Genomic DNA, 27,061 nt, shown 5'->3' on the forward strand with positions numbered 1-27,061 from the left:
TACTGCTTTTCCTTAATTTATCAACATTTGTCCAAGAGGTGGTTATCCTGACTTATGTTTCCAAAAGCTTCCATACCACAGTGGTTAAACTAAATGTCATGTTGATGCTACATTTATGCTTGCAACTTTTTCTGAATATGGTTATGTAATATTTGGAATTCTAATGTACTCTTGTCACCATTTTGCATCCAGGGAGAATTGGACGTTTATGGCTAGTATCTCTATATTCCTGCCCTACTCCCCCTTGGATAAGAATCATTTATTCCTGATCATGTAGCAACTTTAAGCAAAGTAGCCTATCTCGAGTACTGCCGCTTCATCAATTTTTAGCATATCCAAGACATCAACTGTCTCCTCTTTCACCATGACTTCAAAAGCACCTTCTTCCTTTGTAAAAACAGGTCCAAAGTACTTATTTAGCACTGGGTTCCTCTCCCGAATAAGTCTGTCAGACTCTGATCCACTGCTGAAGACAGAAATTGAAAATGATTTTCTGAGTGCTGCTGTGTTGCTGTTGACTAACTACCAAATCAAAACACTAAGAACTGTTAAACATGCAAATTATGAGGGTATTAACATAGTGGTTACATACCTAAATTGGTAACTCAAAGGAGTAAACAACAATCAAATAGTGGTTTAATTCCCATCATAGCAGTTTGAGAATTTAAATTCAGTTAATTAAATAAATCTACAATAAAAAGATCATACTTGTAATGGTGACTGTGAAGCTACCAGTCTGCCATTAAATTTGGTTCACTCATTTCTATCAGGGGAAGAAATCTGCTGTCCCTACTGATCTGGCATACATGCGACTCCAGACTCTCAGCAATATGGACTGACTCTTACTTGTCCTCTGAAGTGTAGCAAGCCATTTATTTGTGTTAAAGCAGGCAGTTCATCATTATATTTTTCACGGCAATTTGGAATGGACAATGGATGCTAGTCTTAACAGTGACACCCATATTGCATAAATGAAATTTAACAGGACCATCAATTTAAAATTTACATCTTAAGCTTCATGGAATAAAAACAAAAATGTGCACGTATGTTGTACCTTTAATAGCCTTAGGACATGCCAAGCCATTTTTCAAATATTTCTTTTTTTGACATCACTTTGCAATGCAAGAAATGTGATAGTCAATTTGTACATAAAATCACACAAACATCAATGATGTAAATGGTCAGTTAATGTGTCCTTTTAGTAATGCACTGAAGAAGCACAAAAAAGACAAAACCTTTAACAGTCCTAAATTAGGACAAATTTTGTAAAAAAAAATTACAAACAATCCTTACCTGGCGAGAGACAGAATTGTTAGATTCTGTGATTGAAGACATAACATTGGCAGCACTTTTTTTGTGAACACTGTTCATACCAGGCATTTTGGTTATTTTGCTGGATCTACTGCTGGAACCAGAGTTTTTACGCTTTTTCCCTTCTGACTTGTCAAAAGGAAGGGGCAGCGAAGACATAGCATTGTGTGCTGCTAGTGCATGGTCCCCTGCGTGGTGCACCAGGGAAGAAACAGACAGAGTGGGATCAATACTGCTCACAACCATGCTCATATGTTTAATGGAGTCTGTTGAGCTGCCAGGCAAGGAAGTCCGTCCTGAGGAGTCTATTTTGGCACTAAGTGCGTTGGTTCCATTGTTCGTATTGTGCACAGACATTGCGCTGTAGGAAGATGTTGCAGGAAATGAATTTAATGTGGTGCCAGGGTTCAACACACAGTTCCTTTTGTGCGACCCTGAAAATGATGATGTTGAAGATGAAGTCTGTAATGATGATGTAAATGGGGAGGTGGCAGGTGGTGGCGGCGGAGGTGGTTTCTTCCTCTTATTACATGAGCCCTTGTCGCTGTGCGAAGATAAGTCCTTAACTTTGGAGGATCTGCTGGTTTTTGTTTTCAGTGGTTTACTGAGTGACGGGGAAGGTATGACCATGGGTACTGGTGATAACAATGAAGGGGCCTTGAACCCAGACTCCATCAAATTAAACGCAGTTGCTGCCTGTGGAAAGGCTGCAGTGTATGACATGATGGAATTGGTATCCACTGCGGTCGCAAATCCTGCTGACGACAAAACTGGGGCTGTCATTACACAAGACGGAGTGATTGGTGAGCTTGAAGGAAGATAAGCTGCTGAAGGGCTGCTCAAAGGCTGTAGCACTGATGCAGAGAAAGTTGTGGTAATAGGTGCTGCAGGAGACAGCATCGGACTGTCTGCGGCAGGAGGAATTTTCCTAAAGTTGTTTGAAAAGAGAATTAAAACAATGTTATTCTTAATATTCTACTTGAAATATACGCATTTCTAAAAATTAACCAACAATTTTGATATAAAAGACAGAGCCCAGATTTTAAATTCATTTGCTGAAACTGGTCATTTATTTAAGCAGACCTGGAAAAGGGAAGATTTTTCCTGTTTCTAATTTGTTGCAAAATCAGGAACACTTCCACAAAGCCATGTTTACAAGCCATGACTCAGAGGAGTCTCCTGCATAAGGCAACAGAGCCTGATAGATGGTATAATTTTTGGGTTACCACCTGTCTAAGTCCAACTGAAGACACCTTGATGGGCTCAGAGAAGGAGCTCTCTTCAACGATGGATCTGCATTTCAATTAAACATTATGCGTGATACAAGAAATTGAGGATCAACATCCAGTCTATTTGCTACAAGTTGCTCAATTGGTCTTGAAGTGCTTGTCCAACATTAACAGGGACAAACTTAGATCCAATAAAGGTTGATAACCCTCTTTGCCTGTCAAGCACATGATGACTTTTACCTTTTCTCTGTTGTCTCAAACGACCTAGGGAAAAACTGAAAGTCTCATGTCAGCACTTGAGAGCCCAGCCCTGACAGCCGCATTCTACCAGCAGCTCAATAGGAATGTGTTTGTTTACGGAGTTGAAGATGAATCCACAAATCCACTTAAGGAGTTCTTCTATTGGAAGAAGCACAGGTGTGGTGTTGAGATCACAGAAATTAAATATCAAAAAGAAAAATAAACATTTGAACTTGAATAATCTGTACAATTCTAGTCACTACTGAAAACATCCAATAATAATGTGGTGTTATGCTTATGTGCAATCATTCTTCATTAAAGAACCAGAAAGAGGATTACTATATTAAGTCAAGGTGTACTTCAATACTGCAAGTGTATCCTCTAATCTTCTGAATTGTCAATCTAGTTAATGTTCCGCCATTTCAGCCCTGCTTTTAACCTACACTAACTTCCTTCCTCCAGACAGTGTCTTACCTCCGACTCACAAGGTAAGATACAGATGTGAAAAGTCTTTGGGTAAACTTAGTTCATTCACTCAAAAGATCCCGCTGTTATTCCATTACAGACTGAAGATTCCCCAAGCAATGGTTTATTTGAGAACTGATTAGAACTAGTTCAATAGACAACTGACCCAGGAGCCTGAAAACACATTTTCACCAGAACTGGAATCAGCCTTGTTACCTCTAGATTATTCAGCTATCCACATAAAATATGAAATATAACTTTCATGTTCAAAACTGTTCTCACATTAACCTCATAAACTAGGGTGAATATTGGACTCACTTCCACATCTGTGAATTTAGGTGTTTTTCTACCATTGAATTAAGTGCCAGTCGAAAACGGTCCCATCGTCTGTCAAAGACATAGAAACCTCTGCCCATCAAGCGACTCCCAAAAGTGCAATACTACAAAACAATGCAAAGCAATTATTTTAAACCACACATTTTGAGATCGAAAAACATAAAACTCAAGTGTTGAAAACAAATCAGGAGCTTTTGAAGTAAAATATAACAACATACACCAAGTGGCCTTGGGTGGTGCCCAGAATATTGACAGTCCAGTTTTTCAGATTCCTCTGTACCATCCATTTCCCCTTCATCACTGGATAATCGACTTGCTAAATCTCCAATAATGGGCAATTGCAATTCCAATACTGTTGCACTGTTGGATGTAGTACCCATACTATTTAAGCTGCCAATAGATGAACCCCTGCTGAAAGCAATGGACAAACATTCTATTAATTTTAGGTTATATTTCAGGTCTTAAAACAGTTACATTGTGGTGGAGGGTCTGACAACTGAAAATAAAAGGAACATAGAAATTACTGTGAAATTTCAGTAGAGGAACAGATGGCTCAACCACCATGGCCTTTATTTTCTACATGAGCAGCAGTTTTACTTCCACTTTTGTTCCATACATTTCCCCTCACCTTTCATTCAATGATCTGTCTAAGCTATTCTCAGATATTGACATGACTCTCTTTCATTCATTCAGTCAGGTCAGTGATCACTGCCCTCATTCTAGACCTCTCAAACAGTGAAAAGCATTCTATTTTTAATTAGTTTACCTCATTCTAACAAAGCTCTCTACAAGTCTGTCAAACCATCCTGGAATTTCTTATATTCTAAGAATTGTAGCCTCAAATTTTTATCCTTTCTTTGCATTTGAACTTCCTCACTCCAGCAACCAATTTACTGAATCTGAGCACCAGCCTGACTATTATCTCAACAATCCCTCTGTACTACAAAGTTTAAATTGGCAAACCGTACATAAACAGTGCACTTGTTACAGTTTTATATAGATTTATCTCCACATTTGTGTTTTAAATTTTATGCCATAAATGGCATTTGCAACACCTCGTTACATTATTAAATCATCTTCAAATATCTAACAACTACCATCTTGCAAAAGCAATCAGACAGCTCAGTGGAAGTTGTGCATTATACCAGAGAACTGACTTCTTGCTGTGGTTTTAGAAGAACACCACCACAAAATGAAGATGGGGAAAGCCCAACTTTGGTGTTTTTATACATAATACTATTCAACATAAACTCCATTAAAACACAAACACACAAAAAAGTGTGTCTGAATTATTTTAAGGTTTTTGGAAAAATCACATCACTTCATTTGTGATTTTTATTAATATTACTGCAAGAGTTTAAAACATCAGATATTAAAGAACAAAGATGGCACTGAAGTGAACAAATTGGGAGCAAGTCTCATCTTTAAAATACTGTAGGTTAAACCAACCGACAGACAGACTGTTTACTAAGATGTTGTCATTCCTCAATTTAAGATCAGTCACAACCCATATATCAGTCTGAATTGAATGCTTCTAAATCCTTGTCCTTTTAAGACATACTGCAACATCCTAACAAGTGACCTTCTTGCACACTATTCATAGAATCCCTAGTGTGGAAGTAGGCCATTCAGTCCTTCAAATCCACAGAGACCCTCTGAAGAGCATACTACCCAGGCCCAGACTCCCACCCTATCCCTGCAACCCTGCATTTCCCATGGCTAATCCACCTAACCCACACATCTCTGGACACTGCGGGCAATTTAGCATGACCACTGTGGGAGGAAACTGGATTACGTTGAGGAAACCTGCACACACAGGAAGAATTTGCAAACTCCACGCAGTTTCCTAAGGATGGGGTCAAACCTAAGTCCCTGGCACTGAGACAGCAGTGCTAACCACTGATCCATTTCATTTCTGAGCTGACCTGTACCAACTTGCTAAGCTCTTTTTGATAGTAGAGCCAAGAAAGAATATTTATCCATCTAATTAGTAAAATCTACATTAGATTATCATTATCATTAATGGATGAAAACTGCCAGGCATCAATTGTTTAAGGTGGAATAGCCTGAACGTGACTTAGCCATTTAAAAAAAAAGTTATTTGAAGAAAAATGTAAACCGTTTTTGTATATTGCTTTATGAACATTTAAGGTACATTACATAAAGAAAGTTTACACACCATGAATGATTCCCCAATACAGAGGGATGTGGGTCATTGACAAGGCTAGCATTGGTTGTTCATCCCTAACTGCGCTTTAAACTGTGAGGCTAGCTAGTTCCTAAAACATTAGACTAACCCTCTGGATTATCAATTCAACAACAATACCAGTATTATCATCTCTCCACACTTTCTCCACAATAGTATCTAACTACTCCACCACTGGACTTGCACAAAAAAACAACTATTACTCAGTAAAAAGTGTCAACCACAATTTCTACCTGTAATTTGCATAATATCCGAAGTCAATATTCACACAAGCTAAAGGAAGTAACCCTTTTTCAGCATGTGTTTTAATATCTCCTGAAGACACACATTAAGACAGACAGAACACTGAACTGTAATTCTCTGTCGTCAGTACAAGTAGTGAAGTGAAAGAGGAGGCATGAGGGAAATGTACAGCTCACAACAGGAATATCACATGAGTGACATTGCTCTCAAAGCAGCATAGAATTCATAGAAGCTTCACTCAACAAGCTACTGAATTTAACGATGAGAACCTACAATATGCTGAATCAACTAATCAATGTGCACTTTGTTCAGGTACAAATTATTCTGGCACAAAATCATTACATAATTTTTCAGAAATGTTTGATGTTACTGATGAAAATGATTGATATATAATAATGATTTGTGAAAAATTAGTTCCAAGTAAAATATTCACTGTGTTACTAAAAGTAAGTATTTAACTGGCCAAACCATACCGAATGCTTACTTGAGTGTGAGTACATTCCGAATTTTGGATTTTGACAAATGTTGGATTGGTTACATTTGGGCAGTGGGCTGTTCAGACCAATCCGGGTTGTGTGGGGTTCAAGGGTCTCTTCAAGGGTGGAAGCAGACAGACAGCAAACAGTGGAACAGATAACACATGCAACGCCAAGTCCAAATTGTCCACATAAATCAAATATAATTGATGCATGGCATATTCTATGCATGTCCAGTTTTCAACCAATGGCAGCTTTTGGACAATTGTTTTTGATAGAGTATACAAGTAAATATCTCTGTAAATGTTGTTGTTGTTGTTGTGGAAATTTCTCAAAACACTCTTTGTATTAGACAGATTTTTAATTACAATCAATATGTCCCTAAAAGTTATACAGAAACAGGTTTTTATTTGTATGTTGTCTGTAGCACAAGACAGTTCTTTGTCATAGAGATTCCCCTTTCCTGATTAGATCACTGTCCTTAATCATGCATGTTATTCTGGGATTCTCATGTGACATCTGAATTTGCAAATGCCACTGAAAGCAGAAGTGTGTGCATGCGCGCGCACACACTGTACGATACTGGATGAAACTCTCAACCACTGTAGAAAATTGTTGAGACGTTAAGTTAGTTCAATGTTGAAAAGTGTAAACAATGAAATCATGTTGTAATTCACCTGGCAAGGGCAGTATTCAGCAGTCTTGATTTTGCTGGCGATGTAACTTTATGCTCTAAACCAGGGTTAGTCAAAGATACTTGCTCTTGTGGAGGCATAGGCTGACTCAGATTAGAATCCTTTGACACTTGAAGGTGCTCCTTGTCTTTTACAGTTTCTTTCTCCTTTGAGCGTGCTTTATGTTCAGCAAGAAGACTGTCAAATAGTTTCCTTCGTCCTGGTACTGCTCTCCGATGATTAAGTGAATGAGTCTGCACGAAAGCAAGCGAATAGAAGGCATTCCAGATACAATTGAAATGACACTTACAAATATGGAGCTATTAGTTTAGTTGTAAATATTGTGCCCCACCACATTGTTGAAATGTTTAAACATTTTTGAGGTGAAGTAGTTTTTGCTTTATTAAACATAGAAAACATAGAAAAATACAGCGCAGTATAGGCCCTTTGGCCATCGATGTTGCACCGATCCAAGCCCACCTAATCTACACTAGCCCACTATCCTCCATATGCCTATCCAATGCCCATTTAAATGCCCATAAAGAGGGAGAGTCCACTACTGCTACTGGCAGGGCATTCCATGAACTCACGACTCGCTGAGTAAAGAATCTATCCCTAACATCAGTCCTACACCTACCTCCCCTTAATTTAAAGCTATGCCCCCTCATAATAGCTGACTCCATACGTGGAAAAAGGTTCTCATTGTCAACCCTATCTAAACCCCTAATCATCTTGTACACCTCTATCAAGTCACCCCTAAACCTTCTTTTCTCCAATGAAAAACAGCCCCAAGTGCCTCAGCCTTTCCTCATACGATCTTCCTACCATACCAGGCAACAACCTGGTAAACCTCCTCTGCACCCATTCCAGTGCCTCCACATCCTTCCTATAGTACGGCGACCAAAACTGCACACAATACTCCAGATGCGGCCGCATCAGAGTCTTATACAACTGCAACATGACCTCAGGACTCCGGAACTCAATTCCTCTACCAATAAAAGCCAGTACGCCATATGCCTTCTTCACAGCACTATTTACCTGGGTGGCAACTTTCAGAGATCTGTGTACATGGACACCAAGATCCCTCTGCTCATCCACACTACCAAGTATCCGACCATTAGCCCAGTACTCCATCTTCTTGTTACTCTTACCAAAGTGAATCACTTCACACTTAGCTACATTGAACTCCATTTGCCACCTTCCTGCCCAGCTCTGCAGCTTATCTATATCCTGCTGTAACCTGCCACATCCTTCCTCACTGTCAACAACTCCACCGACTTTCGTATTATCTGCAAACCTGCTCACCCAACCTTCTAGCCCCTCCTCCAGGTCATTTATAAAAATGACAAACAGCAATGGTCCCAAAACAGATCCTTGCGGAACACCACTAGTAATTGCACTCCAAGATGAACCTTTACCATCAACCATTACCCTGTCTTCGTCCAGCCAGCCAATTCCTAATCCAAACCTCCAACTCACCCTCAATGCCATAACTCTGTATTTTTTTGCAGTAACCTATCATGGTTACTGCAAACAATGACTTCAAACTCAAATTTGAGTTACATGAATATAACATCGATATTCACATACACGTTCGATAACAAATTGCAAAATTGCATCCATTTCAAAATTCCATTGTAAATATCAACCAAAGAAATCAACCAATCATTTTGGGCAAAACACATACCTTACACGTGAGTGACCTTGTACATGGTTTCTTGGTCTCAGGATCCATAACACCACAGTGTCTGTTAGGGTCAAATTCCCTCTCTGTTGAATCGTGAAAAAACTGAATTCAGTATACTGATGACAGCCAGACAAATTGCATTTTCTCTACAATACCTACATCTGAATTGATTATAAATGCACAAAATCAGAGATATAAAATATTCCAGTCAATGCCAAATGCTCAGGGTTCAAATTATTTTCCTTCTTAATATAAAGCATTACTGAGCCTTCAAGACTGAAAAGAAATACATTACAAAAATGCAAACATTCTCAAGCTCTTCACTTCCAAACTGTAAATAGCTTATGGTATTTATTCAACATGTTTAATGGATTTGATTTTGTGGAGTCATGGACAAGGATGGCTGATTCAATAGCCGAAGCTCGTTCACTTTCCACAATGTGTTAATGAGGGTGTGTCGTGTAACTGGACTCCTCATAGGCAGGTTCACATTGATGCCCGGGGATTATATCGCCTCCCACAGCTCAGTTCAACAGCAATGATCACATCCATCATGCATGAAGCAAGCACACTGGAGCATGAAAAACTGAAAACCAAAGATCCAAAATTATCTCGGGCCACCTGCATTTGTAACAATAAACTGATGTTTATTATAACAGGGCAATTCAAGCTTATGTCATCATAGAACCACACTACATCGAAGCTCACCGTGTCTGTACTAGCTCTTCCAAAGACCTATCTAATCACATCCAGACTTGCGCATAATTTTCCTTTTCCAAGTGTATATTCAATTTCCTTTTGAATGTTACAATTGAATCTTCTTCAATCAACTTATCAGTTAATATGCTCAGATCATAACAACTGTTTGTATAAGGATAAAAAACTCATTTCTCTTGAATTTGTGTCTTCATGTCATTGACTTACTTACAAATAGAAATAGACCCTCCTTATTTACTCCATCAAAACACTTCATCATTTCAAACACTTGAATTCATTCACTCCTTAAACTCAGTTTGAAGAACAATCCCAGGGTTTTAATATGCCAGAAGCCCCTGTACCCTGGTATTCCAAAAATCCTCCAGGAATTTGAAATTCTTCCTGAAGTGTGTTGTCCAGAAATGGGCACAGCTCTCCATCTGAGCCCTAACCAGTGATTCACAAAGGTTTAGCACAATTTCTTTGCTTTTGTACTCTATTCCTTTATTTATAAATACCAAGATGCTGAATGCTCTTTCAACAGCCTTGCAAATTGTCCTTTCACATTCAGAGACACATACGATCATAAACGGTAAAAGTAAAACAATTCCAAAAAATATGAAAGATGTCAGATACAAAAAGTACTAAAATACTATTGCCTGAATTACTTGTGCTTTCCATATGCCACGAAGCATGTCCTTCTCTCATACTATCTTTGAATCCACATTGTTTATAGTATACATCGATTCTGCAGCAGCAACTCAGAATTGTAACTGTCCCCATATTCACTTCCTGAAAGAGTTTCATACCACAAACATCTAGTATATAATGCTTACATGTGAAATAATACTAGCAATAGGTTGCAGGATGGTCACTTGCTTTGTGCTTCCGACTTCTCAGGCTTGCATCTGTGTGTGTAAACCACGACAGCACACAATAGAAGGGGTCAAATTTGAAGTGTAAGACTCCAATTAAATGATCAAGTTCTTGACTGTATTTGAAGATGCTATCTTGAACACCACTAGGCCAGAATGCATTATGCAAAAGTACTGAAGGGAATAGTTAAGTTTTCCCCAAATTCCCCGTTACCTTTCTGTTGTCCTTCCATATCTCTCTCATACTCATTCATCGTTCTGCAAACAGACTTTCAAAGTCAGGTTGCAGCATAGTCTCATGAAGTGATAATGTGAAGAGGTCTCATGCAGTCAGTAACTTATGTTACTCTTTCCATACATAAAAACATCACAGGTAAAAGTGATAGGCCCCAGACCTTTCTAAGAATAAAAGCACCTTTTAAACCATAATGCTTCCTACACAAGCTTCAGTCCAGAGTGGTTACTGGAAGGTACACTGTGTGAATAATTGTAATTAGGAATTTAAGGTGACAATGGCAAAGAAAATAATTTCTATGGACCGAGCATCTTTTTGGGGCCTAAACACACTATAATCAATTAAATACATTTGGAGTACACTACATGATACAGACATTGAGGACAGCACAAGTTGCAATCATCTGCAAACAGCTGTGACCAGAAAATTTGTTTCAGTGGTGAGTTGAGAGTATTGACCAGAATATTTGGGATTACTCTCCTGCTCTGCTTCAAATTATAGCTTGGAATCTTTTACAAACATCTGCAAGGATAGAGAAGCCACAGTTTATAGAACATAGAAAAATACAGTGCAGTACAGGCCCTTCGGCCCTCGATGTTGCGCCGACCAAAGTCTACCTAACCTACACTAGCCCAATAACCTCCATATGCTTATCCAATGCCCGCTTAAATGACCATAAAGAGGGAGAGTTCACCACTGCTACTGGCAGGGCATTCCATGAACTCACAACCCGCTGAGTAAAACAACTCATTGAAAAATCGGCACCCCGAAAAATGGTGTACTCTGTAAATAAAGCACTGAATTTATCAGTCTAAATTATCTGTTCAAGTCTCTGAATGCCACTTGAAGTCATGACCATTGGTTTCAAAGACCAAAATACTTGTACTGACAGAAGCCTGACATATTGTTTAGAACAGAGTCTGCCGATCAGTGGATTGGCTTGTCTCTGTTCAAGTTGATCAATCCTCAATTTTTGATGTCAAGGTCTGTGCTTTAAAGAATAAGGATTCAGAGCCCTCTTGATTCATTGAAGCACTTGCATGGCCAGAGGGTAAGTATGGAGATTACCAACCACATCTGTGCAATTATGCAAGGTGGATTCTCGTCACTGAAGTAAATTTACAGATCACTGCAGTGCCAGGGTGTTCTCTAGTATTTGCTCAAGAGTTAGGGTTCTCAGCAAGATGACAGTGTCTTACGCAAATTTTGTCAGAAAAGTTTCTGTTTCAGATTTCCAGCAGCCACAATGTTTTGCTTTTGTGCTGGCTCTGAAACTTGGATTACAAAGAGAGACATTGCTGCGAGACCCTTGAGAAGCATCAACAACATTGTTTGAGATGGATTTTCTACATCAGCTAAGAGGGCAGGTGAACTAGCACCTGTGTCCTTAATGCAACCAACAGCACCAGCATCAAGGCAAGTACCAGGATCATCCAAAACCCATTCTGCTGGCCATCACATGCTTAGGATGCCTGAGTTCCTACTACTAAAGAAAATGATCTTAGGCAAGCTTAAATAAGACACTTGAACAAGAAGAGGAAGAGCTATGAGGGGGCACAAATTTACAAAAGTAGTAAATTTGAGGTGGTGAACAACAATATTTTTCACACAGTGAATATTATGGGTAAGGAATGAAATGACTGCAACTGTGGTGAAGGAGGGTTCAGTTCAGCCACCCAAGAGGGTACTGTTTGACTATTTGGATAAAAACATTGTGCAAGGGTATGGAGAAAAAGCAGAAGGTCAATATTAGGTAATCATTCTCATGTGAAGAGCAGATACAGGCATGATTGGCCAAATGGCAGCCCCAGTACAATAACACTTCTGTAATCAATAGCCTATGATATATGGACCATCAATATTATGTAACAATGGATCAGAAAAAACAGGAATTTAAAATAATGATCAATACTAATTTCAGAGTATGTCACATTGATTATGCTGCAACTTACTATCTCACATTTTCTGCTTATCTCATTGTATTCAAAGAGAAAGTACGCATCTCCCTGATACATGAATAACGAATATCCTTGTGATTATTACCTTTGATAGCTGGCTGAAGATATTTTGATTGAAAGCTACTTCCAGGACAATTTATGGTCAACTGAAAAACTTAAACCCTCTACTTGAGAGCTCTTGTGGTGCAGTGTCTCTGAGCCACAAGACCTGGGTTCAAGTCCTATATGCTCCAGAGGTGCTTCACATAAATGTCTTTGGATTCCACAACAGAATTTGTTTTTACATATACTGTAATTTAAGTGGCTGAAAGAATATCAATGACAGTCTTCCAACTGTCTCAGACTGAACACTGTTTGGTTGAGGTCTGAGTCAGTATTCACAAAACATCAGGGAATACCTAATACGAAATATTTCAATGCCCTGTTTTATACTTAGCCACCTACACCTGACAAGCAGATTAAGATCACAGAAAATTGTCAATGCCCTTAAAGAGGGTACTTGAACATTTTTCATCATCATCTCCCCCCCGTTGTCTTGCTTTCAAAGTAGATTCAGAGTACAAACTTTCTTCAATAAATGCAGGCAATGGGATTCCTAGCAGTTCTGCATTCAAGATATATGACGGGCCACCACTAATTTGCCTGAAAGATCAAACCTACGAAGACAATTTCCATGAATAATTACATCAAGACCAGCACATGACACTGTAATGACTGAATTGCAACTTGTCTAAATGGTTTTAATGAGCAAATCTATCTTCCTAATTTACTGGAACGATACTGGGACATGATGTGAGTCCAACATTATATTGAATTGCATGTGGCCACTCAGACCTTCAAACAGAAACAGGCTTCATTTTAAATTATATCTATTTGTCCAGTGAAGTCAGCAGTAACAGTTTAAGCAGATAAACAAATTCAGCAAATAAGAGGCTACAGGCTCATGAGTTTGAGTTCTGGGTCTGCCTGACATTCAGGTAAGCCTACCTCAACTGCAATGAGTTCGGTTTGTTCCTCATCTATAACCAGATGCAATGTTTCGAATCTGCTTGAGTATTGAGGTCTGGAAAAGGAGCTAAAATACACTTGCCTTCTGAAAATAAGGAAATAAGTGGAATACATCTGGATTTGGGAAGTTATGGTTGACTACTGGCCACACATTCTAATGGCTGGTCCATTAGCAATACTAGAGGTCTGACAAAACCGGGAGAGACAGATTGAGGAATAAGATTTATTTAGGCTTTGAAATAAATTCACAGTCTGGAGCTAAGCCATAGAAGTCAGTGAGATCTAGCAGTCTCAGCCAATCTATGCTGAATTTGCTAATCATAATAAGATTTGGCATCTACTTCAATATAACCTTAACGTATGTGCGTGCATGTACATATGCGTGCATATGTATTAGTGTGTGCATGCGTTTGCATACGCGCGTGTGTGTGTGTGTGTGTGTGTGTGTGTGTGTGCGCGCGCGCATATATGTATACGCACGCACATATGTGCTGTGCGGGTGTCCATATATGTGTGTGTCTGTGTGCAAGTGTGCCCAGGTGAGGATATGTGAGGTGAGAGGAAGAAATTAGCTTTCATTTCTATCCATTACCCTTCAACTGCCCTAAGCAGGAAGCGTCTGTACAACAACAGATTTGCATTCATATACACCTGCCTCAAACAGTAATGGCTTACACTACTTTATCCAGCTGTGCCAGGTGCAACGTCAGATTTTCCTTAAACTTAAAGTGTGGAATTGCTGTTAAAAAAATAGATAATGCTGGAAATATTCAGTAAATCAGGGAACACCAGTAGAAAGAGAAACTGAGATCGTGTTTGGGGTCAACATACTTACTTTAGAACTGGAATTTTGATGAAAGGTCATCAGCCAGAAACATTCATTTTGTTCCCTTTTCCACAGATGTTGTCTGACCTACAAATATTTTCAGAACTTTCTGTCTTTGTTTCATCTTTCTGGCAATCACAGTATTTTGCTTTAGAATGCCAGTTAGTCTATTTTGAAGTTTAAAAAAAACATACAACTTTGTCCACCCCAGTCCAACAGCGGCTGCTCCATATTTTAAAGTAGTGTCGTTTTTTTAAAAAAAAGACTTGCAACAAAATATAATTTCAATTTACTGCCAATGGCTGAAACTCCCAAAAATACTCAATTTTTCACTAAGTAATAAAAGATTGATACAATGATGCCATATTGGAAAATATACAGTTGAATAAATACACTTACTGAATGTCAACAATATGATGAACCCATATACTAATGTCCGGGGGACAGTCCTTACACAACTAAGTTAGTACCATTTTTCATCTTTGCATAATATATGTTACATCATAGAAAATGACCAAAAGGCTTGACATTAATTCTTACATATGTCTTGAACATCCATCCGGCTGACTCAGGCCTGTGAACTATTTTACAATGAGGGCAACCTGAAGCTCTTTGCTACACTATGCATTTACTTTAACTTTCTCACAATCTGACCTGTTGATTGGTTCAGGCCATGTCATGGACCTTCCCATTTCTTCCAGTATTCTAACAGCAGCTTTTAACAAATATGATTGAAGTTCTTGTCAGAAAACCTTGAAATGGTTAACTTAATGAAACAAAATACTGAGCAGTCAGTGATACCAAATGCACATTTATCTTAGCATCAACTTTAACAACACAGTCACAAAATGACAAAGGTGTTGAGGTAAACAAACCACGTGTCATACTACAATAGACATTTAATGTGTTTCAGGCAATGTACTTCTCTTCCAATCCAAATCCAAGAATTAGGAAAGGACATCAGGCACCTATGGGTCAGACTACAGTTGAGAAGGAGGCTTGGTCAACTGGAGAAGAAAAAAGAACACAGAAGGGCAGTGACGCTCAGTGCCTCATTGTCAATTGTGGGTTCTGACTGACCATAAATTAGCACCATTAGGCCAACAAACAAGTTCACAAATTGTCAAAAGTTAATACACTGGCAGCAATTTTATTTATAGAATGGAAGTTGCAAAGTGAAGGCAAATTGGAGTGTGTGCAGCCATACCAAACCAACTATAAGACCAGCTCGGTCTAACTGTGGCAATTTGAGTCTCTTTTACAAAAATATTCTCAACCCGTTATTCAATGTTCTCCCCATAACCATTGATCTCCTTCCTAATCAAGAATCTATTTATTTATCTCTGTCTTAAAGATACTCAATGGCTTGGCCTCCATAGCTTTCTGTAGCAATGAGTTCCACAGATTCACCACTCTCTGGTTGAAGAAATTCTTCCTGATCTAAATTCTACAAGATTATCCCTTCACTCTAAAGCTGTGCCCTCAGATCCTAGTCTCAACAGCTAGTGGAAATATCACTTCCACATCCACCCTATCAATGCCTCTCAGTATTCTAAGTTCCAATCAGATTTCCCTTCATCCTTCTAAACTCCATCCAGTACAAACCCAGAGTCCTCAACCACTCTACACATGAGAAGATCTTCACCCCAGGATCATTCTTACATACCTCCCTTGCACCCCTTCCAGCACATCCCTCCTTAGATATGGGGTCCAAATTGTTCACCATATTCCAAATGGAGCTTGACCAGAGCTTTATACAGCATCAGCAGTACAATCTCTGCTCTTTCATTCTAGCCCACTTGAAATAAATATTACATTTGTCTTCCTTACTGCCAAGTGAACCTGCATGCTACCTTTAAGAGAATCCTGAACTAGAACGCTCAAGTCTCTTCAGGCTTTGGAAATCTGAAGCTTAAGACCATTAGAAAATAATCTTTGCTTCTACATTTCTGCTAAAGTGCATAAATGCACTCTCCCACATTATTTTAATAAATCAATTCAAACACTTGCTGTTGAGTGATTTCTGTTCATCTTTCCAATGGTAATCTTCTGAATCAAAAAAAAACTTGTAACTGAACAATGTACTGTCCTAAAATGGTCAAGGACAGGACTTATTTGGTTTGAGCTGAGAAACAATCAAGAGATCATCGCACTGGATATATTCCATTGGCCATCAACCAGAGGAAATGTACAGAGGAACAAATTTGCAAGGAAATCACAGAGAGGTGCAAGAAATACAGAGTAGCAATAACGTAAGGCTTTAATTATATTATACACTCTGCGATAGTAATAGTGCAGACAGCAGAGGGGGGAAACATTTCTGAATGTGTTTTGGAAATATGTTCTCCATCAGTAGGTTTCTGGCATTGAGAATCCGATTCTGGGTAATGAGCTCAAGTTGATCAAGTGTTAGAAGGTGCAAAAACAGACATTGTCGGAAAATCTCAGCAGGTCTGGCAGCATCTTCAGAGAGAAATCAGTGTTAACTTTTCGGATCCAGTGATGCTTCTTCAGTACCGGTTCTGAAATTCTGAAGGGTCACTGGACCTGAAAAGTTAACGCTGACTTCTCTCCAAAGATGCTGCCAGATATGCTGAGATTTTCCAACAATTTCTGTTTTTGTTTCAGATTTCCAGCATCTGCAGTTCTTTGGGTTTTTTTTAAGTGTTAGAAGAACAGTTAAGGATAGTGATAATATCATTAAGTTGAAATTAGCTATGGAAAAGGGCAAGGAGCAATCAAAGTAAAAATAATTAATTATTGGAAGGCTAACCTGAATAGAATGAGAACAGATTTGACTTGGTTTTTTTTAGTTTCTTCACTGGGTATCCCTGGTTGGGCCAGTATTTTTTGCCCAACCCTAGTTGCCCCTGAATTGAGGGGCTTGCATGTGCAGTTAAAAATCAATCATGTTACTTTGGGTGTGAAATCTGTAGCTGATTTAACAGACCGGATAAGGTTGGCAGTTTTCCTTACTAAACGAGGTTACTGAACCAGTTAGTATTTCACAATGATGTACAATGATTTCACAAGCATGATTAGACTTATAATTTCTGATTTTGTTTTACTGAATTCAAATTTCACCACCTTGGAATACAAACCCAAGTCCTCAGGGTGGTACGCAAGACTGTGGATTACTAGTCCAGTGACAACACCACTACACTATCACCTCCACATACTACAATTATAGATTGGCAGCAAACAAAGAACAACGATTTCCCTATAAAGAGAGTACATCTAGGTTGAGGAACCAAAACCAGAACTCACTGAATAACAGAGAAGATTAAGATAAAGGGGGAAAAAAGGGGTGTATATGACAGATGTCAAGTGGATAATAATGTTGAGAAGCAGCCTGAATATTGAAAAGAAACAAGAAAAGCAAAGAAAGAGTATAAGAGATTGGCGGCTAACATAATGGGAGCCTTAAAGTCTTCTAAAGGTATAAAGGTTGGTAAAGAGGAGGAATGGGGCTGATTTGCGAGGAAAATGGGGATTTACATATTTATTTGCCTTCTGCTTTTATAAGTACTTTGCATCTGTCTTTACCAAGGAATAAAAGACTGCCAGAGTCATAGTGAAACAGAGGCAGTTGCAACACCTGATAGGTAACAAACTGATTTTTAAAAAAATGGTATTGGATAGGTTGGCTGCACCTCGACATAAGGTGTCACCTGCATCTGAGGATATTCGAGGGAGGTATTACGTGGAAATTGTAAAACCTTCCTGTCCTCTTTAGGTATAGGGATGGCAGCAGACAAACCTACAACCACAAAAGTTGCACCCTTGTTCATAAAAGGCTATAAGAAGCAGCCCAATCACAGAAGACCATCAGTTTAACTTCAGTTGAGAGAACACTTTTAAAAATCATTATTTTGGACAAAATTAACAAATGTGAATTAAGGAAGGAAACTTGTTAAGGAGAAATCATGTTTAATTAATTTGACGGAGCTTTTGATTAGTTGATAAAAGGAGGATAATATGGTTGATGTAAAGTATGTAAAATTCAAAAGGCATATGATGAAGTGCTTCATAACAAACTTATAAGTAAGTTAAAGTCCATGGAATAAAGAGGGTAGGAACAGCAAGGATGCAAAGTTGGCTAAGTGACAGCAAACAGGAGCGAAGAACGATTACTTTTCAGGCGCAAAGAAGGTATACATTGGGTTTGGTATGAGGACCACTATTTTTCTTTATCTAAATTAATAAAGAAGCTTGAGAGCAGGCCACAAATTCAAAAATTGCAGATGACACAAAACTTAGGAAGTACAGTATTGTGAACTATGAGAAAGGTAGAAATTAAACTTCAAGAAAACAAACTTAGACAAGAGGAATGGGCAGACATGGCAGCTGAAATTTGGCAGAACAGTGAGATGCAAATGCCTTCGAACACATGTGTATAAATCATCAAAGATGGCAGGTCAGGATGACAGAGCAGTTAATACAGGTCGTTCTGGTATACCACTCATTTCATCAGCACAAATTGGCTATAACGCAACTGACAAACTGTGGATGTTGTTTGGATAATGTGAACTTTCTACTGAACGGGTAGAGCAATTTTCTACCGCGGTTTTTCATAGCGTGATTTTCTACAGCACGAGTTTGCAGAGGAACACAAATGTCACGTTACTAGCAGAACAAGGGATTGAGTAGTAAAGCAAGGAAGTCATGAAGAACCTTTATAAATCATTAGTTTGGCCTCAACTTGAGTATCATGTTTAGTTTTGGATACCACATTTTAAGAAGGAAGGCATCAGAGAAGATTCAGTAAAGACTGATATGAGTGATTCCAGTGATGAAGGATTAAAGTGATTAGATTAAAGAAGCTGGAACTGTTCTCCTCAGCAAGATTAAGAGAAGATTTGATAGAGTGAGCCAAAACGAGAGAGGTTTAGACAGACTCAAAAGAGAAAACTGCTCCCAAGACAGAAGGTTCATGTTTCAAATAATACTGATTTAAGTTAACTGGCAATAGAAGAAATGGTGAAACAGGAAAATTATTTTTATGCAATGAGTTGTTAGAATCTGAAATGCACTGTTTGCAGGTCTGATGGAGACACACTATTCAGATAAATATTTAAAGAAAAAATTGCAAGGTTACAGGGGACTGGGCGAAGTTGTTGAGGAAGCTGATAGAATGACACTGAAAAGAAAGTGTACTCACCTCACACCACAGAAATACAAAAAGCTCTTCAAATTAAGCAAGCCGTACCAACTGTTACGGCAACTTCATGTTATTTCATGAAATGGAAGTTATGGTAACATTCCATGATTATTAAGAGCTTCATGGACAATATTTTTCAGTATGGCATCAAATGGGGGCCAGCAAATTACCTGCTGTCAAAATATGTAGCCAAATTACTTTTAAGTTTCTTGCAGGTTTAAATGTCTTTCTGAAAAAAGTTAAAAATCACACAACAAGTTATAATCCAACAGGTTTATTTGGAAGCACTTGCTTTCGGAGTGCTGCTCCTTCATTAGGTAACTCGGAAAGCTAGTGCTTCCACATAAACCTGTTGGATTATAATCTCATGCGGTGTGATTTTTAACTTTGTACACCCCGGTCCAATACTGGCACCTCCAAATCAGTTCTGAAAAAAAAACTTTGACAGCACTTTATTTAATTCATTATCAAAAATCCATCAGTCAGTATTGCTCTGTACACTTTAAGAAATTTCACATTGAACTAATTATTTCTCTGTAAATTAACAAGTTCAGATAGGTTTGATATGTATTCAAATATCTGGTGTGGGGTTAGCAAACTTGTGCGACTCCTGACTTTGAACAATCAAACCAAACTTTTCTCGCTACCAATTTTTAGAAAGTAGCTATCTGGACATGAAAAGGATTTCAGACATCTCAAATTCACAAGTTATCTCATGCTTCACCAACAAGTGAGTCAGCAGTTATCTGGGCTAGACAAACTCAAAGGTAGTCTGCGATAGAAGGAACATGGATTGAGGCCAATCCTAATCTTAACGAGTGGTACAACAGGTTCAAGGACTCGAAAGGCCTACTGCTTGTAGTTTGCATAAACTCTCCGAACACTGAGTATAATGAGAAGCCCTACATCAGGGCTCAAAAACCTTGGGAACAAGAGTAAATTTTAAAATTTAAGCTACAAGCCTTAAGTCCTCTTACTCAAGTGTCAATAATGAAAAACAAGACCATAACACTTCTCAGCTAAAATAGTGTGTTTTTTGGTAAATGCTGTCAAGAATTCTTAAAATTATTAAGTTTTACTGCAAATGAATACAGGATCTATTCATGTTTTGTGAAGCAGCTCAAGCTTTATTTTGCAATTTTGGCGTCAGGCACAGGAAAAGAAAGGGTGCTCAGTTCATTATCCTATAAATATATCAATTGAGTGTTTTTGCAATGTGTGTTTATACTACACTAATATTAATGCTGGCATTTATACATTCTCCAAACTGTTGGAAGTCTGAATAATTGGCTGGTATCAAAATATCATAATATATAATTGTCATGATTGAATTGAAACTTCAGGAAAACAATAGGCAATTGCCCATTGAACATTTATCCTGGCAGTGGAACTCAACTGAAGATGAATTTTAAACTCTGTATCACGATTAGATGTAAAGGAGGACCACCAAACCAGTGCTGTAGAAGATCACTGCTTTTTGTTATGCATTGTGAAAATTGTTCTTTATCAGTTTTAATTTTGGGACTTTCCAAAGCAGTTCTGACACATTCTCAATTGAATCTTCGACTAGCATGCTGTCATTCTTGGAGAAGTTGAATTGCATGCTTCCTCAAAAACAAGGTATTTTGTTTTTACAGATATTCAGTGTAACAAGCTTTAGAATTTGATTTCATATCAAGAACTAAATTGGAGCTTAATGACAAAGTATCTTTCAGCATTAAAACATTTTAAAGACCAGATTTACTTAGTGACCATAAGGACTGATAACAGTTAGCAGGTATGGAAATCAGTTCTCTGGATTCAAATAGATGAGGGAAATTAACTGTGAGGACATTAACAAAACAGCTGTGAACAAGACTCTGATCAAATAATCAAGCATCAAAAGGTACCTGTTATTCATATTCATTACTATCCAATGTAACAATCTGTCTTGAATTTACAGATCAAAATAAGCCATTCATACAAATGTTTTAAGTAAAAAATGAAATTGTTAAAATAATGATCTCAATCCTTTTGCATACCTAGGGTGTTTGGAGGTTGCACTGCAAAGAATGCATGACTGTACAGAAGTGAACACTATTGACAACCATGAGAAACGACACGAGATATGCATTATGCATAATGCACTGCATTATGTCCCTGCAGCTTGAAGGGTGAAGAACAGTGACGCTCAAGGAAAGACACAAATCAAATTAGTTTTGTATTGTGCTGGGAGTCACTACAGATGGCTGCAGGTTATCAAAAGATGTTGGTGGCACTTCAGATTCAGAACCAACTGCAGGTTTTGAAGACGTGGGAAAGGGGAGTGAGATTCACTGAAGGGCCATTTATAGATGAGTAAATGGGATTGAATGCAGAAGAGTTTCCTAATATTCAATGAAGTACACGATTGCAACTTTATGAGGAGATCCTTTAAATTTGGGCATAAGTTTAAGCATGTGTGTTCAATTTATCTTTGGAAAATTCACATATGCTTGCATTAATGACAAATTTTAGAAGTATTTACTGCATGAAATAAGTTTTCTGCCATAACTGTCCCATTATTTTTCTTTTCTTCCCTTTCCCTGGCTTCCTAAGCACACCAATGGCAATAAAGTAGAATTAGAATTCCTACAGTGTGAAAACAGGCCCTTCAGTCCAACAAGTTCACACAGATCCTCCGAGGAGCTACCCATCCAGACCCACTCCTGACCTTATTATCCTATATTTACCCCTGACTAATGCACCTACCCTACACATCTTTGAGCACTTTGGCCAATCATCTAACCTGTACATCTTTGGATTGTAGGAGGAAACCGGAGCACCCGGAGGAAACCCACGCAGACACTGGGAGAATGTGCAAACTCCACACAGACAATCGAATGAGGTAGAATTGAACCTGGGTCGCTGGCGCTGTGAGGCAGCAGTGGTAACCACTGAGCCACCGTGCCACTCCGATAGGAAAGGTAGTGAATCAAATAATTGCTAAGGTTGCATCATCAATACCCAGACAACAGGAATCACCTGAAGGTCAGTTCTATTCTCCGAGACGGCAAGCAGCATTTTCCTAAAATAATGAGACAGAAATCAGGAACTAACTGGAGGATCAAACACAGATCATATTGCTTTAAGAATTGTGATTGGCTGCTCTCATATACTGTGCTACATGAATCTTCCTAGAATGAATTTAGTTGATGAGACAATTCTTGAAATTAGAAAGTCATCAAGATTTACTGGAAACGAATACTGTATCTATACAAGTCTTAAGAAGCAGCTCAAGCTTTATACAGCAATTTTCTGAGCCTGACTGAATTTTAAAATAGAAGTTATAAACATGAATGAATTGTAGTTAAGTTAGAACTAATGATGAATTGATAACTTGGGTAACTCTGAAAAAGACTTGTACGACACAATAAATGACCTGTTTCTGCATTGATGCTTTGGTAATAGGAGCAAATTAATTAACAATTCTCACAGAATTTTTAGTCATTTTCAAACAATGTCTTCAGATCAGTATCTTGGCTTATTACAGTGCATCTTGAGTGAGACTGTTGGAAAGATATTTTTGTGGATAGCAATGTGTAAGAACTGTTTTTCACTTCTTTGTACTTCATTGTTTTGAGATTGGAGAATTAGAGAGATTCAAACAAGCAATGGGTAGTGATAAAATGGAAATTAAAAATACCGATTCTCAGAATGTGAATCTTCGAGTCTCAGATTTTATTCACTGTTGAGTTCAGTTGTATTTGTCATTGATGAAAGATTGTGAAAATCGCTATTTGTAAAGATTAATGACTTTAGAAGGGACCAAAGGTATGGTGGTATGTTGGCTGACAACGCAAAGATAGATAAGGAAGTAACTGTGAAAATTTATGAAAAGTCTTTAAAAGGACACAGACAGGTTAACACCAACTAGCAGCAATGAGGCAACTCTCCCTCATCTCAATACATGCAGACAAGAAGGGCCATCAATTTGACTGGGACAACACAACCATCTTAGGACAACCAGAGACATGCACGAGAATTCCAAGAGGCATGATATTCAATCTGGAATGCCATCAACAAGCACATAGAAACAGAACCATATACGAACCACTGCAGTGGAAAACTGGAAATGACACCATCCATCTTAACAGACTGAATCACATAAATATCAAACAGAGTAAAACAACAACGTTTCGCGGAAGTCGCACTGTTGATGTTGATGAAATGTTTGCATGACAACCCACCAGCTTGGTGAGCATACCCATAACCGCACAGGTTAAGTAAATAGCAGAAATTGGGCCGTTAGAGGATAATGTGGGAAATCTGAACTTGTCTATTTTGGCACAGCCTTTGGCAAGGAGAATGGAAAAGCAACATGCTACATTAAGTGGAGAGAGACTGCAGAGATCTAAGGTGAAAAATGACCTAGGTGTTCTGATGCATAAACTATTAAATGTTATTATGCAAGTACATCAAGCGAACAGGAAGACAAATAAGAACATCACAAATAGGAATAGGAGTAGCTATATGGTCCCACACATCTGTCCCGCATTCAACAAGGTCAAGGCTCATCTTCTCCAAGCCTCAACTCCTCTCTCATAACAGCTTATCATAGTTCTTAACTCTTCAGCATTTCAAAAATTCATCCACGTCCTTTTTGAGTACTTAGTGATCTAGCTTCAGCAACTTTCTGGGGTACAAAATTCCAAGTATTCTCTATTCTTTGTGGGAAGAAATTACTTCACATCTTAGTGACCTCTTAGCTTGTTACCATGTTCTCCAGTCACTGGTGGAAATTTGTATTCAACATCTACATTGTCAAGTCAGAGTCTTGAATAAAGGCAAAACCTGTTTAGTTGGTCTTGATAAGCGAACTCCTTTATCCCAAGAATCAGACTAGTGAATCTCTTTTGACTTGTCATCATTGAGACCAAGCCAGTGATTGGTTAAGCATTTTATTAGAACTTCCTTGGTTTCGTATTCTTTTCTTCTACTTAAAAAGCAATTTTTTTTTTACAAATCAGCATTGTCAACTTCATATGCTACCTTTGAAGTTTGTGTTAAGAAAAGCCCTAGCTCCCTCTGCTCCCAGACACTCCTTAACAATTTAATAGGTTTTATATTGTTTCTTCTCATTGATTATATCAAAATTAATCCCTTCAGGTGTTTTGGCACTAAATTTCATTTAAAACTGGTCTACCCATTTTACCGATCTGTCTATGTCCACCTAAGACAGCTTCTGTCCTCCTGCTTACTACATTTCAAAGTTTTGGGTCACATGAATATTTACAAATAACGTGCCCTACACCCTTGGCTAACTTCACATGAAAACCAGGCCTCTTGGAATTCCCATGCATGTCTCTGGTTAGCTTGTTTAATTTCTAGAATTTCCTTTGCTTAGAATAATTATTCTTGCTAACCTATAGATCCATTGGTGGCATGGTGGCTCATTGGTTAGCACTGTTGCGTCACAGTGACAGGGACACAGGTTTGATTCCAGCTTTGGATGACTGTATGCAATTTGCATGTTTTCCTCTTACTTGCGTGGGTTTCCTCCAGGCGGTCTAGTTTTCTCCCACAGTCCAAAGATGTGCAGGTTAGATGGATTGGCCATGCTCAATTGCCACGTAGTGGCCAGGGTTGTCCAGGCTGGGTGGATTAGCCATGGTAAATGCGAGGTTATGGAGATAGGATGAGGGTGCAAATGTTCTTTGGAGGGTCAGTGCAGACACTGATGGACTGAATGGCCTCTATCTACACTGTAGGCATTCTGTGATTCTATGGGTAAGAGGAACACTACAGTCCCGGACGTAAGTAACCAGTCTTTATATCTGGAACTAGGTAATAGCTGAACCAATTGTGTCTTCACCAAACATGCAGACACAAGCACATTTCAGAGGCGCACCTTGGATACATATCATAGCAGAATCTCTATTAGTTTGTTCTGGCCCTAGCTTGTGGACAAGAGGGCCTGTTGTATAAACCCTATATTCTCAGACACCAAAATATTCAATCCTATTTGACAATTCTGATCTTGATAAAATGAAATAGTTTTAAATTGTACTAACTACCTAAAACATTTTTTTAGTCTTAACCATTCCCCTCTCTAGAAAACCCAGACAATTAAATATATAAACATTATATTACAACTCAATGATTTTGTTTTGCTTTATATCATAACTTTAACTTGAATATAGTATCAACAAGCAAGAATCCACCTAACATCTCATAGGTATTACTGTCTTGCTCTTGTCAATTTCTTTCTCAATGAACAATATGAACAATGACAAGTAGTTAATTGTATGACAGAAGAAAGTGAATGAAAATACTCACCAGAAAGTCTTTTTTGAGATTTATTACTGCTTTTAGTGCCATTTTGATGTTTCTTGTCTATCACAGGAGGTACTATTGCTTTCCCATTTAGAATCTTCTCAGGTGAAGGTGGCACAGGCTTTGAATTTGTTGCTGTCAAAGCAGACTTAATCAAAGTTGCAGAAGATGTGGAGGATGAAGAACCAGAGGAGGTGGAGGTGGTGGTAGTGGTGGTTGAGCTCATTTTAACATTGGTACCATCTGCTTTCACCAGGTTAGGGATCTTCTCAAGGCTGACTACTGGGACAGGAACACTGCAAATAAAAAGTCCCATTTGTTAGAATTGGTCAACGCTACTTCCCGGTGGTCACCCTTTCACCAGCACAAACATGATTAGGAGGTGAACAAACCAGGCTCCAGATATTGTGCAATATTTCTGATACTATAGCTGCATTCAATTTTTTTAATCAAATGATACAATCACACATTGTGATAGTTTGTGGATATAATGGATGCATCAAGAGCTTTAGGAAAGCAAAGAGTGGGAAATAAAATATTCTCTCATCACAACAAACAATGAAAAAATTGAGAAGCAACTGAACATTAGTTGTTAAGTCTTTCCTAACTGAACTTAAGAGACCAGCTTAATAACTAGATTATAACCAACACCAAAACAGCGAAGAGGATTACCTCAGATTACAACAGGATCTGGACCAGATGGGCAATGGGCTGATAAGTGGCAGATGGAGTTTAATTCAGATAAATGCGAGGTGCTACATGTTGGGAAAGCAAATCTTAGCAGGACTTGTACACTTAATGGTAAGGTCCTAGGGAGTGTTGCTGAACAAAGAGACCTTGGAGTGCAGGTTCATAGCTCCTTGGAAGTGGAGTCGCAGGGAGATAGGATAGTGAAGAAGGCATTTGGTATGCTTTCCTTTATTGGTCAGAGTATTGAGTACAGGAATTGGGAGGTCATGTTGCGGCTGTACAGGACATTGGTTAGGCCACTGTTGGAATATTGCATGCAATTCTGGTCTCCTTCCTATCGGAAAGAAGTTGTGAAACTTGAAAGGGTTCAGAAAAGATTTACAAGGATGTTGCCAGGGTTGGAGGATTTGAGCTACAGGGAGAGGCTGAACAGACTGGGGCTGTTTTCGCT

The 27,061-nt window shown here is 38.5% G+C and overlaps 1 protein-coding gene across 6 annotated transcripts in view; it reads right to left on the reverse strand.

Annotated features, from left to right (window-relative positions):
- Window positions 1–27,061, reverse strand: part of LOC132824986 (ataxin-7-like protein 1) — a 243,594-nt gene that overhangs the window by 24,480 nt on the left and 192,053 nt on the right. For 5 of the 6 annotated variants that reach the window (XM_060839936.1, XM_060839937.1, XM_060839933.1 and 2 more), the window contains 6 exons: window positions 25,924–26,216; window positions 8,868–8,950; window positions 7,184–7,434; window positions 3,800–3,992; window positions 3,564–3,685; window positions 1,294–2,239 (listed from right to left, as the gene is read on the reverse strand). In XM_060839936.1, coding sequence (XP_060695919.1) covers window positions 1,294–2,239; window positions 3,564–3,685; window positions 3,800–3,992; window positions 7,184–7,434; window positions 8,868–8,950; window positions 25,924–26,216 — 1,888 coding nt within the window. The remainder of the gene's footprint in view (window positions 1–1,293; window positions 2,240–3,563; window positions 3,686–3,799; window positions 3,993–7,183; window positions 7,435–8,867; window positions 8,951–25,923; window positions 26,217–27,061) is intronic. The other variant, XM_060839934.1, reaches the window with a different exon arrangement.

The sequence above is a fragment of the Hemiscyllium ocellatum genome, chromosome 19 (genome assembly GCF_020745735.1).
Source record: "Hemiscyllium ocellatum isolate sHemOce1 chromosome 19, sHemOce1.pat.X.cur, whole genome shotgun sequence".
Classification (NCBI taxonomy): Eukaryota; Metazoa; Chordata; class Chondrichthyes; order Orectolobiformes; family Hemiscylliidae; genus Hemiscyllium; species Hemiscyllium ocellatum.